The 17,574-nt window shown below is 40.3% G+C and overlaps 1 protein-coding gene across 4 annotated transcripts in view; it reads right to left on the reverse strand.

Annotated features, from left to right (window-relative positions):
• SFMBT1 (Scm like with four mbt domains 1) overlaps positions 1 to 17,574 on the reverse strand; it is an 82,327-nt gene that overhangs the window by 20,514 nt on the left and 44,239 nt on the right. For all 4 annotated transcript variants that reach the window (XM_083488922.1, XM_083488925.1, XM_083488924.1 and 1 more), the window contains exons 2-7: positions 16,954 to 17,106; positions 13,357 to 13,451; positions 4,467 to 4,707; positions 3,900 to 3,988; positions 2,085 to 2,331; positions 732 to 829 (exon numbers count right to left, since the gene is read on the reverse strand). In XM_083488922.1, coding sequence (XP_083345048.1) covers positions 732 to 829; positions 2,085 to 2,331; positions 3,900 to 3,988; positions 4,467 to 4,707; positions 13,357 to 13,451; positions 16,954 to 16,981 — 798 coding nt within the window. In that variant the 5' untranslated portion in view covers positions 16,982 to 17,106. The remainder of the gene's footprint in view (positions 1 to 731; positions 830 to 2,084; positions 2,332 to 3,899; positions 3,989 to 4,466; positions 4,708 to 13,356; positions 13,452 to 16,953; positions 17,107 to 17,574) is intronic.

Raw genomic sequence — 17,574 nt, forward strand, 5'->3', positions numbered from 1 at the left:
TTTGACCTAGCAAACTAAGACCAACCTAGAGTGTCATCTGTACTGTGCCACCTAGAAACCAAGTTAAGACATAAAGAGTATGCAGTGGTACTACCTCTCTCCACAGTTATGGAGTGTGGTGCCTTTGAAAAACATGACAAAGTCAAAACACCTTTAAGAAAGTGTTGCAAAACTCTTATTTGGTTTGGAGTTTTGTGTCTGTAGCTGAAAGAGTCAACACTGTACCCATTTTATTTGATTTTAATATGTCATGTATATTTCAGGTGCTCGTTTACCTCAGCCTATAAGACCCAATGTGCAGAATTTCATGCAGCTTGCGCAACAGAAGGAACCGAAACCCAGTGGAGCCTACTGATGGAGGAAAGGGGATGATTTTCACTGATTCCCACTTCCCTTGCCCCCTCCCATACTATTCCAAAAGGGACCCCAACCCATAGCTGTCAACGTTTCCCTTTTTTAAAGCGAAATTCCCTTATTTCGAATAGGATTCCTCGCAAGAAACGGGAAAAGTTGACAGCTATGCCCCAACCACCCAGAACAGCTTCTCAGCGGGCGCACAACAAATGACTGAAAATCACCATCTTTCCCTGCTTTCCTCCAGCAGGAGCGTTTTGTGGGTGGAGTTCAACTGATGTGAACTCTGCATCTAGGTCTTTATATTTAACCATACCATTTGTTAAAAGCACTCAGGCCGGGTGTAGTGATCCGATAGCAAATTCCAGCTCTTGTACCTTAAAGAGATCAGTGGGAACCAAAGATTCTTCTTCCTCCTCTTTTATTTTTTCTAGGATATCCTGCCATTCTGCTTCAGTCTTCAAATGCCTAACAGCTTCAATAAAAGAATGGTAGTCTGAGTAAAGTGCCACACTTTTAAAATGAGTCCATTACACTACACGACTAAGTCAACGATCTGAAAATCAACTCAAAAGTTACAGAGAGGGTGCCATTTCCCCTCCCCCACTGAACGCTCCCTATGAGCCCTACATTGAATGGTTTTTAAATTGCCCGCAATGCATGCTTGCATTTTCCACTGAGACTTCCTTTTAATAGTTCTTATGCAAAATCTTTTAATTGCTTTTTTACATAAGCAGTTTGGAGATGGAGTTGGAGGGGAGGGCAAATTGCTGATAAGGAATCCTTAAACTTATCTCCAGTTGCACTATTTGTGTGTGCCCTTGGGTTACAGGCCTAAAAGTGCATCTCCATGCCCAGAGTGTGAGCAGAACAGAGCAGAGCACAGCATGTGTATTGCTCCAAGTTTACTCACAGACAACAAAAGAACTACCAGACTCTATGTATCTAGAGCAATTTGCCTGTTTTCATGGCAATTGTGTCTGCAGCTCAGATAAACTTTAAGAAGAAAATGCAAAGCCTCCAGGTTTGGAACAGTCCCATGCTATTCATGTGATGTCGGCAAAGACACAGTATGATTTCTGACTAGACTGAAAGTTCCTTAAATTGAGACCACAGAATACTGTTTGAGGCTAATGAAAACAAGCCCAAGGGAAGACAAAGACAAATTCATGTATGCATGCATTCTCTCTTTTTCCTGTTCCTGCTATTTTTCCTTATTGTATAGCTCTGTGTAGCATAGCATACTAGCAAATGTCAAATCCCAGAGATTCTCTGTTTGGTCTTGTCAATATACCCAAAACAAGAGACAGGGGTACAATATAGGGAAATTTACGTGTTTTTCTATTCTTTTAAAATAGCTGCTCTGAGCAGATGAGTCTTGTCGGCAATTCCAAAGGCAAGTACAAGTGTGTGTACGTGTGTGTATGTGTGCGTGCGCACGCCTCAGTTTTTGAGCATCTTGGAGGCCGAATGTTTTGGTTTTCGAACACCGAAAATCTGGAAGTAAATGCTTCCATTTCTGAATGCACCTCAGAAGTTGAACTTCCGAGGCGGCTTCCTGTTTGAGTTTTCCACACTTTTGAGGCTTCCGTATTGAGTTTTCAAACGGTCTTCCAGAATGGATTCCGTTCGAAAACCGAGAAACCACTGTGTGTGTGTGTGTGTGTGAAAACACCAAAAGCTTTTCTTCTTCAGACCTTGCACTCCAAATTGAAAATGCAGTTTTATACCTAGTGGAGGTTCAAGGGTGTATCCTTGTTGAGTTGCCCAGCCCACTGGATGGAGAAAGGGATCCAAATAGAACATCCATAAGTCATACTGATCTAAATCTTCGAGTCCTTCATAACGTAGTTTGAGCCTTCCACCAACATTGTCCAAAACATTGACTATCCAAGCTCCTAGAGAATCATTCAAGTGCTGACATTCTAGTCTTGAACCGGGAGCAATGAGATCCAAGGGATTATTCCCTCGATGGAGCTGTGGAGGAAAGTGGAAAAAGGAAGATAAATGGTAAGCTGTCCAGTCACCTGCCTTGAAAAGCTATCAAGACAAAATATCCATCTTCATTGCTTATGCTGAGTTATACGCAGGCATCAACTATGAATACTGTTGGTTCAGCTAACGAGTTTTCAGGAATTCTGGCAAGATGTGGAAACGTAGTCCTATTTCCTATTCACGGCACTGCAGCTTCCATTTAAAAGCTTGATAGGCACACAGTTAAGATCATGGTAATTTGTAATTCATATAGGGAGCAGGAACCAGCATTTGTCTTCATGCTTTCTTAACAAGCGATTTCAAAAACAATTTGGGGCTGGAAAAAATGACCTACTGTTTTCTTTAAAAATGCTTACGCATCTTTATAAGGGAAAGATTAGCAAATACTATTGGTTGCACTTGTTTTAGGAAGCCCACCTCTGCCATATTGACTCTCGATAAATATATTGTTATGCACTCTATCCATACAGTCAGATCTACTTTCTCAGCCTTCTGTCTTTGTGATGCTAGTGCCTATGACACAGGTGTACCCTCTGCCAGGTTTGTGATTACTGTGGAAGGACAAGGAACCTGCCATTTCCTACCATCCTTCCCATTGAGACCTTGAAATCATGTCGGTGGTTACAGGTAGAATGGTTGGTTACCTGGGTTATCAACCTTCTCTTTAAGCGTGTACCCTTTTGAACTGGAACTCATTGGTGTTTCACCAATTTCCTCTCTTCCAGGGGGTAGCTGAGTGTCTTGTGTTTTAAACTAATTATTATGTTTTAATACTTGTATTATTTCACTAGATACCACTGCTAGGCTGTTTTGCTGAAAGATTAGCTTCCCAAAACAGCAAAAAAAGTATAAGAAAACCTAGCAATGGAATCTGAATTCACTAATTAGCCCACATAATCACAAATAAATAAATAATAATAATAATTTATTTATACCCCGCCCATCTGGTTGGGTTTCCCCAGCCACTCTGGGTGGCTCCCAACAAAATATTAAAAACACAATAAAACATCAAACCTCCCTAAACAGGACAGCCTTCAGATGTCTTCTAAAAGTCAGATAGTTGTTTCCTTGACATCTGATCTCTGGCTATCTTTGGAAGCATGGGGGGAAACTTTTCCAGTTTCTACCAGAACAAAATGTTTTTCTTTTACATAAAAGCAAGAAAGCAAAATAAGTCGGCTACATCAAAAGACTTTCACCGGAGGAAAATTACCATTTTGAAAGTGTGTAGTTTTGTTTTTTAATAAATAAATAAATAATCATTAAAGTATATTCTAAGAAGGGCCATGTCCCATTGAATTTAACTGAATTTAGTTCTGAGAAGACATGGTTAGGATTGCTGCTTAAATTATATGTTTACATTTTATTGTGCCCTTTTAAACGTGAATCCTCAGCTGTCAGAACATTCACTTTGGTAAAGGGAAAAATGAAGTTATACCAGAAGACTATTGTAGCCGCAAAGTCTAACACAATAGGCTTTAATAGGTATTGGTTTAAGACGTAATAAGGGCGAAGTATTTTTATTGCTGCCGATCCATGTGCACACTTACACCTTCTAGAAGAGTGGCAGGAGCACTGCATGCTCCTTTCAGAGTCTGCTGAAGGAATTCCTCCTGGTTAGAAATTTTATCTTTGATGCCTAAAAGGAAAAAAAATGTTGTTCAGTATTTACTCTTCCTATCTTATAATAACATAGCATAGAGTTATATTTATGCTGGGGAAAGTCAACAGCTGGCCCCATGTCGAATCCTAAGAAGATGTGCAACTTTTGCATTGCTCAGCAGCAGAACTTGAAGTTAGTAACATTTTTGTGTGTGATCTCAACCATCATTTTCCTAGAGGTCAAGCAGATAGTCATTACAAATATGAATGGGTCCAAAAGGGACATTAACAAATAGCCAAGTGAAAAACAGATTCATCTACAGCTGTTTCAGCCAAGTTATGATAGTGTTTGCAGGTGTAATCGACACAAAGCGATTCTTAGTAGAAGTTTATGGACAGATGAGCACAGAAGATTATGCAAAAAGCTTAAAACAGGGCTTTGTCTCCTGCAATATATATCACCTGTAGGAGGTTTACTTTATTGAAACATTCTTCTCCCCATGGTGGACTGTTACCTTCAGGCACTTTGAGAGTCTTCTTGTTCTGCTCACACCACCCAATTGGATGCAAGTCAGCTGTCATGATGTCAAACCAAAAGTCTGCCTTCCTGTCCTCTCCATACCCATCATATCGCAATAGCAGTAATGGCCCACAAGTGGTAATGATTGTAGCAATCCAGTATGTATCAGGGCCAGGTTTGACAGCAACCTCTAGTTTCATGCCTGGTGCAAAGCCATTTTGCAGACTAGTGTCTACCTAAAAAGAGAGAGCAAGCAACACATCAATGCATGGCTCCATGGTTGCAATTTGATCACTTAATTTTAAAAACATTTTGCATGGATTTTTAAAAAAACACAATGATGTAGAAACCAAGGAACAAACTTTTTTTGGATTTGCTTTTGGTCAATGAAGAACCAACTGACAATGGGGTACCTTGGGAAAAATTGGCCACAAGATCTAGACACAATGATAAATGGCAAAGCAGAAGTAACATTAACTTATTTCAGAAGATTTTATCTCAACACCCAAAGGTAAGCTAACACAGCTAGAAAACACCAATGACATGAGTGGGCAATTAAAAATAATAATTCTAAAATATCCATCGTGTGCTATCCAAACTCAGGAGAACAGATTAAATTTAACAGACCAATAAGGATGCAGAAAAAGCTTTTTAGTAATCTGGTGACCAAGTGAAAATTGTATAAAATGGATAGAAAGGTGTTACTAAGGATTGGTAACAAAGGAATCTGCTTCTCAAGACAAAACCAAACAAATGTGGATTAGGAAGGAACATCAGAAATAAGGAGTTTCAAACCTATCCCAAGAGAAAGGCGATTAAGGTTATATGACAAACATAACTGGTGACTTAGAAGGCAACTGTGATGCGGAAAATTGTGAGAAAAATTCAAGCCTGCAGCTTATGATGAAAACCTATCAGTCCTTGAGTTTAGACATTGCATAAAAAGTAAAGGAGACTGAGAAGAGTAATTTACATCCTATAATAAAGCAGGACAACGTTAAAAAACACACCCCACCTTAAAACTACAACCAATAAACAATACATAGCATAGCAGACCAAATTACACAATTTGATTTATAAGCATGCAACAGATAATATGTTGCTTAAAGCCAAAGTGAATTAATTTTAAATGATCATATCACATGAGTTACTTTCCTCTTCAGCTGACATTAACAAGGCCAATCCTATGTACATAACCAGCTCCAGCACTTTAATCTCATTTCTTTGGGGGGGGGGAGTAGGAAGAAAAGAGAAGCTTTCCCATGCATTTCGGTGTCAAGCATTCAAACCTCTCTCTTTGCATACAATATGTGTAATAAGGAACCCATTATTAACTAAATTTGATTCCATTACTGGGTTAAATAACAGAAGAGTAATAGAATATAAAATTCTGACACTTTTAAGTTTGGCATAAAAACTTCAATGCTTTCTCAGCACAAAATATAACCTCCCTTTCCTTACCAGACAACCCCTTTTCGAGATCCTATTTTTATTTCTCTTTGTGCCACAGTACAACATACCACCACATAATCGCCCACAACTTGAATTAAAATTGTACACTTGTAAATCCTACTTCTGTATAGGAAAGAAAAATTGCTATGCACTGATCCTTAACAGGCTAGCACGTTCAATAAAATAACTATTTGCACCAGGAGTAAAAACAGCATGTAATCCTCTCCCCAAAACAGAACCGAAGCTGGTGTCCCTTTCCATTAGATAAGCAAATGAAATTACTTTGCAGCATGTCGTATATAGCAGGTTAGCTTCAAACCCATTCTACTGTTGTATTTTACCCTGCGTTAAAGGAGAAGTGTGCCTGCTAACATATATTGCCCTCCCCTTCTTTCCTGCAAGCATGGCATGAGATGCATCAAGCAGTTGAGGCAGAATCTGTTTCCTAATATGTCACCCACGACAATGCAAGAAAGGAAAGAGAGAATGAATCCCTTTCTTCTGAGGACATCTATGTGGCAAACATGGTAGGAACAACCAACAGCAAGAGAAAGAAATACAAACAATTACAAGCACACTCAAAACAGGATTCACATCTTATTTGGTACAAATATTTGCGGCTGGAATATTTGTGGATTAGAAACAAGATACAGTACTTATTATAAACTTGTCACTCATGCTCAAACAGCACCCTCTTATGGCAGTCTGGTAGGATTGCAGTGGGATGAAGAGTGAAGGGAACTAATTTCGTTCTTTTTATTTGTGAGGGCATTCACTATGAAAAAAATAGTTGCAGGCGACCAGCTGTCTAGGAATGCAGGCATCCAAAATATAATCTGTAGATGTGACAGCAGCAATTATAATACTGATAGATTAATTAATTGGTAGATTTATAACTATTTAACTATTTATAACTATTTAAAAATAGTTAATTAAGCACACCTCTTTCCCCTGGCTTCTAATGGTTGCAAACTTCAGACCAGAAGACATATGTGAATAAGACTAAAAATAACTTCCTGATTTAAAGTGTGGCGATTTAGACAATTGTGTGTGTAGCTATTTATCTATCTGCATATTACTTTATAGTGACCATGCTCACATGTAATTGTAAATGAAGAAATGTGCTTAATAAACCATATTGTGCCTAGTTACTCCCATTTCACTCCTCCCCTAGAGGGAAGAGGCTTAATTCTGCACCAGGAAGCTTAATTTTGCACCTGAGCTTAGGATCGTGGTGTCTTTCTCAACAAGCCATGACTGTTAATCCGACTTGTTGTTGCCTTGCACATCAAGGCTTGCTAACTACAAACTACAATCCCAGGTTCAGATATTACACTAAGCACACACCCTCTCAGTTTGTTTGTCTGTTCATGCCAGGGGGGAGCAAAGCAGAAGCAATCAAGCTACATGCACCAGCACACAGCACATGTACAGTGGTTTATTAAACTAAACTTATTGGCTTACTGTTAAGCAAGTGGAAAAGCAAATTGATTAAGGGAAAAAAATATCTTCAGAATACAGCCCTAATAGAATTGCAACCCCAGTTGCATAGAAGACTGCAAAGGTATTACGTTAAGCCTGCCACAGGTTAATTACAGGGCAAGTATAGTTTGCACAGGTTCACAAAAGGCATTGATTTAGCCACAAGAGGGCAACCTTAGTTCTGTAAGGATGAAGCAGAAAGGTGCTGGTATAGATACTGAATAATTTGTGAACATGGAGAAACAGTGTTCCAATTTGGCTTAAATCCTTGAAGCAGCAAAGGCTTTAAATCTGTAAAGCAACAGTTTAGCTGAGTAAAATGGCAAGTGATATCCCAGCTTGAACTCTGCCAACTTTATTTTTTTTTTAAGACTCCCTTGGATAGTCTGCAGTTGTGATGGACTTTTAAACAACAAAACAAAAGAGCAACCCAGCCAGAAACTGAAGTCAGAAGCTACTTCAGCATACTTCCCAAGTGAAATATATTTAAATATTTACTACGAAAAGTTAAAAAAAGGGGGGGAGGAGCCATGCCAAGAACAAAGTTCTATATTGCTGGACAACCACAGCATACTTGCCTCTAGCTTTCTGCCCATTCTTCAACTCCCATCTTCCACAAGACTAAAGCCCTTTATTTATTAGTCTCTTCTGCAGGCCCTTCTTTCAGGGATGAACATGGGGCCACACCCATTTCTAAAACTTCTTTGAGTTTCAACAGCTTCTTTAAAAAAGCCTTGTCCCTGGTACATGCTATGTCTGCTGAGCCACACATGGATGTCTCAGCAACTCTACTGGGCTTACTGCAGACTATGATGAGGAATTCGTAAGGTATATGATAAACGTGCAGTGGTAACTTGGTTGTCGAACATAATCTGTTCCGGGGGTCTATTCAACTCCCGGAACAAAAACCAAGGTGCAGCTTCCGATTGGCTGCAGGAGCTTCCTGCACTCAATTGGAAGCTGCATCAGATGCTCGGCTTCCGAAAAACTTCTGGGTTTGCAGTGCTTGGGAGCCGATTTCCTTGGGAGCCAAGTTGTAAGACAACCAAGGTACCACTGTATGTGCCAACCAATATGGGGACTCTTTCGTCCCAACAAGCTGCTTCCTTCTTCCACTACCCATTTTGAAACTGTCCAATCAAGAGCACCTAGAGAAGTAGGAACAAACCAAGCGCTGTCCCAAAATCCAGCACTTTGCTCAAACACTTTTGCCGCCTATAATTTCCAAAAGCTACAATAAAAAACATCTGATAAATTTTATAGCAGCCAAACCAACTTAGGTGGGTTGAAACGACTGTGGACAATGAAGCTTTGCAAGTTCACTAAAGGAAAACAGTGGCATACTAGATGAGGATGGACTAAAGTCACAAAGGCGTGAACTAGCTTTTTAAAATTTTATTTGAGAATACAGTCCATTAGAACAATAATAAAATTACTAAGTAACAGTTAATAACAGCAGCAATCAGGTTTTTCCTCCAAATACCTCCTTAAAGGTAAAGGGACCCCTGACCATTAGGTCCAGTCGTGGCCGACTCTGGGGTTGCGGCGCTCATCTCGCTTTATTGGCCGAGGGAGCTGGCGTACAGCTTCCAGGTCATGTGGCCAGCATGACTAAGCCGCTTCTGGCGAACCAGAGCAGCACACAGAAACGCTATTTATCTTCCCACCGGAGTGGTACCAATTTATCTATTTGCCCTTTGATGTGCTTTTGAACTGCTAGGTTGGCAGGAGCAGGGACCGAGCAACAGGAGCTCACCCCGCTGCGGGGATTCGAACCGCCAACCTTCTGATCGGCAAGTCCTAGGCTTTGTGGTTTAACCCACAGTGCCACCTGCGTCCCAAATACCTCCTTAGAAAACGTTTAATTAAAAAAAATACATTTTTATGTTATAAAATCAAAATAGCAGCAAGAATATTTTACTAGGGAATACAGAAAACAGAGGAGAAACGAAGGAATATATATATAAAGATATATTTTAAATGAAAGAAAAATATATATATAGTTTTTACAATTATTCTTGGAAGGGGGTCCTTTAAGAGTATCTGACCAGTTTCTTCAGTATTATTTCTAAAGAGAAAGTGCTGACTATTATTTCATTATCTACTTTCCTCAGCGCACCTGGATCAAGTGGATGTTAACAAATTTCCTTGAATCAAGAGCTACCCGATTCACGTCACAGATACAGGCTGCTGGTGGAGCCTGCCCGATTTTTGTATATTTGTAGGGGAAAATAAAACCATGCTGTTTGACCATAAATGCCTCATGCCTACTTCATTTATAAGCCTTAGTTTATGAGTTAGCTTTTCCAATATTGCTATACAGTACGTCACACTTTATAATAATGCAAAGGTAAAGGGACCCCTGACCATTAGGTCCAGTCGTGGCTGACTCTGGGGTTGTGGCGCTCATCTCACTTTATTGGCCGAGGCAGCTAGCGTACAGCTTCTGGGTCATGTGGCCAGCATGACTAAGCCGCTTCTGGCAAACCAGAGCAGCGCAAGGAAATGCCGTTTACCTTCCCGCCGGAGCGGTACCTATTTATCTACTTGCACTTTGATGTGCTTTCGAACTGCTAGGTTGGCAGAAGCACAGAACCGAGAAACGGGAGCTCACGCAGTTGCGGGGATTCGAACCGCCGACTTTCTGATTGGCAAGTCCTAGGCTCTGTGGTTTAACCCACAGCGCCACCCGCATCCCACACTTTATAATACCATGTGTCTAATGTGGCTCCCAATAACTCTTCCTAAGTCCTGGCTATAATTGCCCAGCTGAAGTGAGCAAATTGCTTATTAGGTCCTTATTAATTAAACCCAAGTTATGTTCCATACAGACGTTTAGGAAGGCGAACTGAGGTGTTATTCGAAGATTAGTATCCCTACCCCCCAGAAAACTATGTTCCAGAAATCCTTAATTTTCTTACAGTCCCACCACATATGGAAATAAGTTCCAGTTCAGGTGCAGTCCCTCCAGCATTTTATCTTCCATTTATTCTGTGCTAATACAGTGGTGCCTCGCAAGACGAAAAGAATCCGTTCTGTGATTCTCTTCGTCTAGCGGTTTTTTCGTCTTGCGAAGCATGCCCATTGACGGATTAGCGGATTAGCGCTATTAGCGGCTTATCTGCTGATCGGATCAGCTGATAAGCGGCTTAGCGGCTTAGAAAAGGGGGGGGGAGAGGAAAAAACCCAGCAGGAACTCGCAAGACATTGTCGTCTTGCGAAGCAAGCCCATAGGAAATTCGTTTTGCGAAGCACCTCCAAAACGGAAAACTCTTTCGTCTAGCGAGTTTTCCGTCTTGCGAGGCATTCGTCTTGCGGGGCACCACTGTACTGATTTGAAGGGTGATTTTATCCAGATGTCTCTCCAAGCCTAATTATTTGTTTATATTTTAAAATCCTGTTCTCAGGCATCCTTTAAACCCTGTGTTATACATGTATCAATATTTATTAGAAGATATCCGGCACCTTCCTTAATAACTGTTCCCAAGCAGTTACCTGTCTGGTTGCAGCTGCTTTTACAGCTGCTTTCGCTATGAATGATGAAATTTCATTCAAAATAACCATTTGTGATTTCTTGCAGAATGGTCACTACCAATTTCTTTGGTCAATGGAGTATTATTTTTTTATAAAAATTGCACATTCCACAAAACTTTTCCACTTCCCAATCATTAATATACCATAAATATATCTTTATTATTAAAAGGAAGTGGTAAATCATGGGGATCATAGGGGAATATGCTGGCATTAATACTGTCACCTTACTCTACTAGATTTTAAAAACTGTTGATATAAATCTGCTTTTAATACACTGTATGTTCCTAAGTTTAGTTTTTGAAAATGGATGAACCTTTAAGGGAATTCTGTCTATCTCATACTGTTCTCAGTACACCCACTGTTTAGTGTTATCATCACTGATGTACAGGACCAGATGTTTAAACTGATGTGTCTCATAATACAGGGAAATATACGGGATTATACATTCACCATGCAAGGACTGCTTATATAACAATGGTCTTTTAAGCCAGGGTTTCTTATATTGAAATATATAGTATTTTAATTTTCTCTGCCATAGGCAGAGCTGTTCCAGAATGATCGAAATGGGTAGGTATTGAATCAGATATGTCACCATCATTTCATAGCTTTTAGCTATGAGTCTATCCATCAATAAAAGTTTCTTCTGGCTAACACTCTATTTTGTAATTTTATACCAAATAGGGCCAAAATTTTGAAAAAAGAGGTTTATTAATATTTGTTATTAATTCTTAATATTTATTATTTTATTTATTTATTTATTAGTGTATTTTGGATGTCAAAATTTCTAAAATTATGATGGCATATGGGGATATTTAATTATTTAAAAACAAATGTTTTGGTGCTTCAGCTCAATGAAAACTCAAACTCTGATTTCTTAGAATTTACTCAAGTCCTGCCACCATTTTAAATGCTTCTAATTCAGCGAGCAATGGTTAGACGGCTTCTAGCGGTATCACTGTGGTTATATCAATGTAATCAGTGTATAGTAAAATATATATATCAATGTCCCTTACCCTGCACTGTATTTAAATGTTTGGATGACCTTGTACTTTTATTGCCACAGATCACTTCCTGGTGGCGAGCAAAATCCTTCTCCAGCCAAAGAGGGCCCACAAAGCAGAAAGGGTGGCCTCAAATAAACACTGCCAGAACAGCCATACATTTGTGAATAGTTCTCTGATTCCGTTGAACACGCTCTACTGAACTGCCCCAGTGTCGAAGCAAGGTGGAACCACATCAAAGAGGCAAGCTATAACATGGCTATGCCTTCTTTTGACAAAAGAGAGCAGCAGATCGCCAACTGGTTTGAAGCCAGCATTAAGGATTTAGAATAGAACCATGTCTCCGGCAACAAGTCACTGTTCAGGGTGTCATTGAAAAAGTGATGCAGGTGGGGAACTAAAATACCTTTAAACTTTTTGTAAAATAACCCTGTACCTGGCGACTTGTTGAGCTGCCTAATATAGCGTCTAAAGTCAAACCTCGGATCCCGAACGCTTCCGTTTTGGAACGTTTCAGCTCCCGAACGCCAAAAACCCGGAAGTAAATGCTCCAGTTTTCGAATGTTTTTCAGAAGCTGAATGTCCGACGCAGCTTCTGCTTGGATGCCGGAAACTCCTGAAACCAATCGGAAGCTGTGCCTCGGTTGTCGAACGTTTCAGAAGCCGAACGAGCTTCCGGAACGGATTACGTTCCACAACTGAGGTTTGACTGTATGACCTCAACCACTGTTATTTGCACATATAAGGAGCTACCAGTTATTCCAGCAGAGAAAGTGGCACAGAATGACTAACGCTGGATACAACCTGTTGCCCGTATAGGGCATTTGTACCAACTGCAAGAGATCTTATTCCGCAACAAATCACAGAAGGACAAAGAATCAATGGCCACTCTCTTGGAAAGTACAGTGGTACCTTGGGTTAAGTACTTAATTTGTTCCGGAGGTCCGTTCTTAACCTGAAAATGTTCTTAACCTGAAGCACCACTTTAGCTAATGGGGCCTCCTGCTGCCCCTGCGCCGCCAAAGCACGATTTCTGTTCTCATCCTGAAGCAAAGTTCTTAATCTGAAGCACTATTTCTGGGTTAGGGGAGTCTGGAACCTGAAGCGTATGTAACCCGAGATACCACTGTATGAACATTAGCCATTATTTGGATTGATCTCTAGCACCAACTGAAACACAAGGGCTGTCGTGTAAGGCATAGGACAGAATCTCCCCACTAATGCCATATCCCCCTAATGGGACTTGTGAAGACATTTCAGAAGGCCAAATATAGGAGCAAAAAACCTAAACAGCTGCATTTTGATTCCTCAAGCATACGAAACCAAAAGAGCTTCTTTACATTATGGCTCTCTGGGGATTAGAGCTCAAATAATGCATAAAAAAAGAGAGGAGAGGCTGACCAGATGCTCACTTACGTGTTTAAATGAGCCATGAGGTGCTGCTGTCGCTCCTGTATCTTCCAAATACTCCTCCCAATTGAATTCTGCTTCTTCCACACCTGATCCTGCATCTGTATTAAGCCAGAAAAAACACACAGTAGCTTTTAGGAGAAACACCGGTTTGCTACTTTAAATTCCTTACTTGGAAAGGGGTTGCTTTGGAAATACACTAAATGAGTGTATTAAAAAGCCAGATGGACACCTTGTTTGTTAATACAGGTTTAGGGAACCTAATAAAACTATGCAAATATTCTGATGTATAATGCAACCAGCGATAAGGATTGTCAACAAATTCCAGAATACTGGGAGTGGGAGACTACTTAAGATTGTACAAAGTACAGTGAGAAATTTGACGCTATAGATGCCACCTGTCCTGATCCAAGCCACTTATGTTAGCAGCTGGTGTGAATTACTGAAGTCCCCATGTTGATTCGGTGTCCTTGACACCCAAGATGTACTGAGGGTACTTCGGTAAGAAAAACCACTTGAAGAGGTACAACACGTATCAAAAGTAATTGGAATTCTGTGAAAAATAGGAACTATCTGCATGTTAAATTGGCTGAAAGCTCAGCCAAAAACACGGAACAGCAATCAAGAAAATGGCAGGAGGGGAAAAAGAACATTACAGTAAAAGCTTAGGTGGTGGTCACTAAGCAACTTGCAAATACATGAGGAGAGGGCAGCGGTTCCTTCACAAACACATTTGATTTGTGACTTATGTCTGTAAGTAGTACACCCTTGATTTAATATGTGACAGGATCAATCCTTAAACAGATATATAGCTCATGAGGCCTAGCTGGGCTCTCTTTCCTTAACAGCTATATGTAACACTCTCCACTCCAAAAGTAATGCCTCACGGATGAGTAGATGGGCTTCATTAGCTAAGCTCAGACTGACTATACAGTTGGTGTCAGATTTTGCAGTTACCATTTCAATTTGTGTAGCTAGTTTGCTCTCACCAAAGAATAACTTCTGTCATGATTTTAAATGCACATAGACACCTTATATACAGCAGGTCAGGTGTGTGCTGAGGTGTCTATATGGGAAAGATGGGTGGTACCAGTATTTTACAGTACAATCTTACAGCCCCACCCGCACCCAGTAACAGAACTCAATTAAAAAAAAAATACATTTAGTTATATGAAATCAGATCTGAATTTGAGAGATCATAAATTCCTGCTTTTGCTTATCCCTTTTGTTTTTGAGCCAACACACTAGTCTCCAATCAGTATTACACTAACATTCTGGATACCTGAATTGATTTCTATGGGGCGCCAATCACTTCCCCATTAGGGAAGACCATTAGGGAACATAAAAGGCTTAAAAACAAGCCAAGAAGCTCCTTCTCTAAACAGAGGGAGTTTCACTCTAGACTTCTCTTTGCTAGAGCTGCTTTCCTAAATATCAATCACTGCTATGACTTCATTCATTGGTTATCAACACTGAGAAGACAGGAGTAGGCCAGCTTTTCACAAACAAATGAGACTGTATGTTTTGCTTCACCTCCATAAATGCTAGAAACATTTTGTTTAATGGAATCTGAGAGTCGTGGCTCATGTGGGTGGCAACTGCTCCCTCACAGACACCTATAGGGACCAGGTGGGCCTATGAGCATTCTCTAACATTACCCTACACTGTGTGACTTTTCCTGCCCCTTTGAGCAACTTGTGCTCAAAAATAGTGACTATTTTATGTATAAGTGGGTCCTGCCTGGAGGTGTGCCTGAAGATTGGCAGGAGAGGTGTTGTAGCTGTGCCACTGAGGTGGATGGAGGGGGGGGGGCCTTGGGAGTCATATTGTATGCCGCATATGAGCATGCAGAGGGTGTACCCCCATTGTTGAGAGTTCGTGCTCTGCTTCTGGATGGGTAGCATGTTGGCATCATTGCCAGCATAGGCACTGATGGGTGGGCTATGGCGGCATTTCTCGCTTTTATGCTTTTTTGTACTTTCTCATTGTGCGTCTCCCCCCTCTCCTCCTGGGCTGAGCATACACTGGAAACTGCACAGCTGATGTAGCAGTAGCGTATCTCCTGTCCTGACATAATGAGAGTATAGGATTGCTCTGTTAGTACATAACCAGCTTCACATATAATTCCTTTGTGTAGCCTGAAGTCTCCTTAATTGCATCTTATGTAACTGAAAAATATGCATACTTGTCAGAGAAGAATTTCAGGAAACTCTCTGTCAAGTTTGCAAATTCAAAGGCATGTTGTAGTAAGAAATTAAGCTGCATGTTATTATTTATAATACCTGGGCAGTAAACACTGGGTTGGGCTGGTTATGAAATGCAGAACAGCAATAGTACTGCCAATGCCGTACTCAATTCTTTAAGGACTAACTCTTCCTCTCACAGGAAGTGAAGTGGGTAGGGAAAAAGCCAAATTTGAACATTAATGAAAGATTCTAACACTTCCAAGTCTCTATTTATGGCAGATTGCATCACCCACATTCAATATACTGCATGCAATGTTACTCGCTTTGTCAGCATATTTATTCCTTGAAAGAGAAAAGGCCACACACTCTCAAAATGTACAGCTCACATCATTTGAGGCCACAGAATATGAAACCACAATAAGCATTAGCAAAGTTCCACATTCTGTACTTACGTGTGGTTTGTGATTATATCAAGAAGAATCACACAATTCAAGCTCTTATGTGAGAGAGCTCATCACCTATGCTCCATCTAAACAAGTTCTGTGAAGTGGGCATAAACTTTAAGAATAATTTCTGCAAATTCAAAGAAGCGGTAGCTGTAAACTCTATACTTGTTTAAAATGCGGCAGCAGGAGGACAGAAATGAAAACGAAAACACACTGGCTGGGTTTAGACATGATAGAACAATGAGTTGTGGTTTATGCACAAGCCTTGGGCTTGTGTGCCCATCCCCTCCCTGTTCCGCTCTAGCATGAGGAGATAAGCTTTTGCTTCCACCTGCAGAAACACAAATTATCTCTAAACCCTAAACTCTGGTTTATCACAACTATGGTTAGTTGAGACAAGCCAGCTTTGCAACCCATGGTTAGAAGATGGCTTGCTTCAAATACCTATAATTAAGATGAACCACAATTGTTTGGCTTCTGACTCAATGATAAATTGGCTAGTCTACATCAGAATCAAAGCTTCCAAACTCACCCTCCAAGTCATCGTGGAGGAAAAGAGGTGAAGGAAGAAGTATGTGAGCCCAGAGGGAGGCTGGGCTCATTCTTTTAATGATAAGCCTTTATTATGCTGTACCAAAATGTGGCCATATAGTCACAGCAAGCCAGAGGTGAGGCACAAGGAAACTCTGCATGAGATGAGAAGCTGTTTAGATCAGCTGCTGCTGAAAGATGTTTTTTGAGAGCTACAGGCACATTGCAATGTTAACACAAGTGCAGAACACGCATAACTGAAGAGGAACTTCAGCAATGGTCTTCATAGCCCCTGCCTTTGAACTTTAAAGCAACTTTACCCATGGCTTATCTTTTTAATCATCTGTGTCGCAAGTATGCAAAACAAGGTTAATTTGTCCAGAATAGATTTACAACTGAGAAGATACCTGTTGGAACCCCAGGTGCCATAATTGCAGTACCTGTCTCATGCTGCTGTTCTCCATTCATCTCCACAGCAATCTGGCAATAATCCTTGGGAGCAGGAAGTAGAGAAAGCCAACCAGTCACTGCCTTGATCTCATCTGCTCTCAGTGTCTTCGCTTCTACAGGCTTCCAGGATGATCAGACAAACACTGCAGAGGAAAAAATTTAAACGTGTTTTTGTTTGTTTATAACTCCGGAACAACTAAATGTCTCCTTCTTACATTTGTGGAATAAGAACACATTTTAGGGAAAAAACAGAGGCCACATCTATTCCACATCTATTCCACTTCCACTTAAATACAATGTAGAATTATCTTTATAGACATGCTGTGATATATTGCCCATGCCTGAAAATGGCAAAAAAGCAGGGTTAAAACAAGTTGATTATTGCTGTGAACAGGAATCATTTCACTTATATACATCTTTCTCTTGCCTACTGTACATAAATAACATCTCACATCTATTCTGAATTTTCATGTGCCACTAGAGTTCTGACTAGATTGTATAAAGCAGTTTTATTATAGACAGAACTCAAGTGGTGGTACAAATAAAGTGCTTTTTACGTGAGTAACATCCACTGTATCTTTAATATCTGTCAAATTTTTGTATGAGGAAAT

The sequence above is a fragment of the Podarcis liolepis genome, assembly GCF_965112155.1.
Source record: "Podarcis liolepis genome assembly, chromosome: 2".
NCBI classification, from domain to species: Eukaryota; Metazoa; Chordata; class Lepidosauria; order Squamata; family Lacertidae; genus Podarcis; species Podarcis liolepis.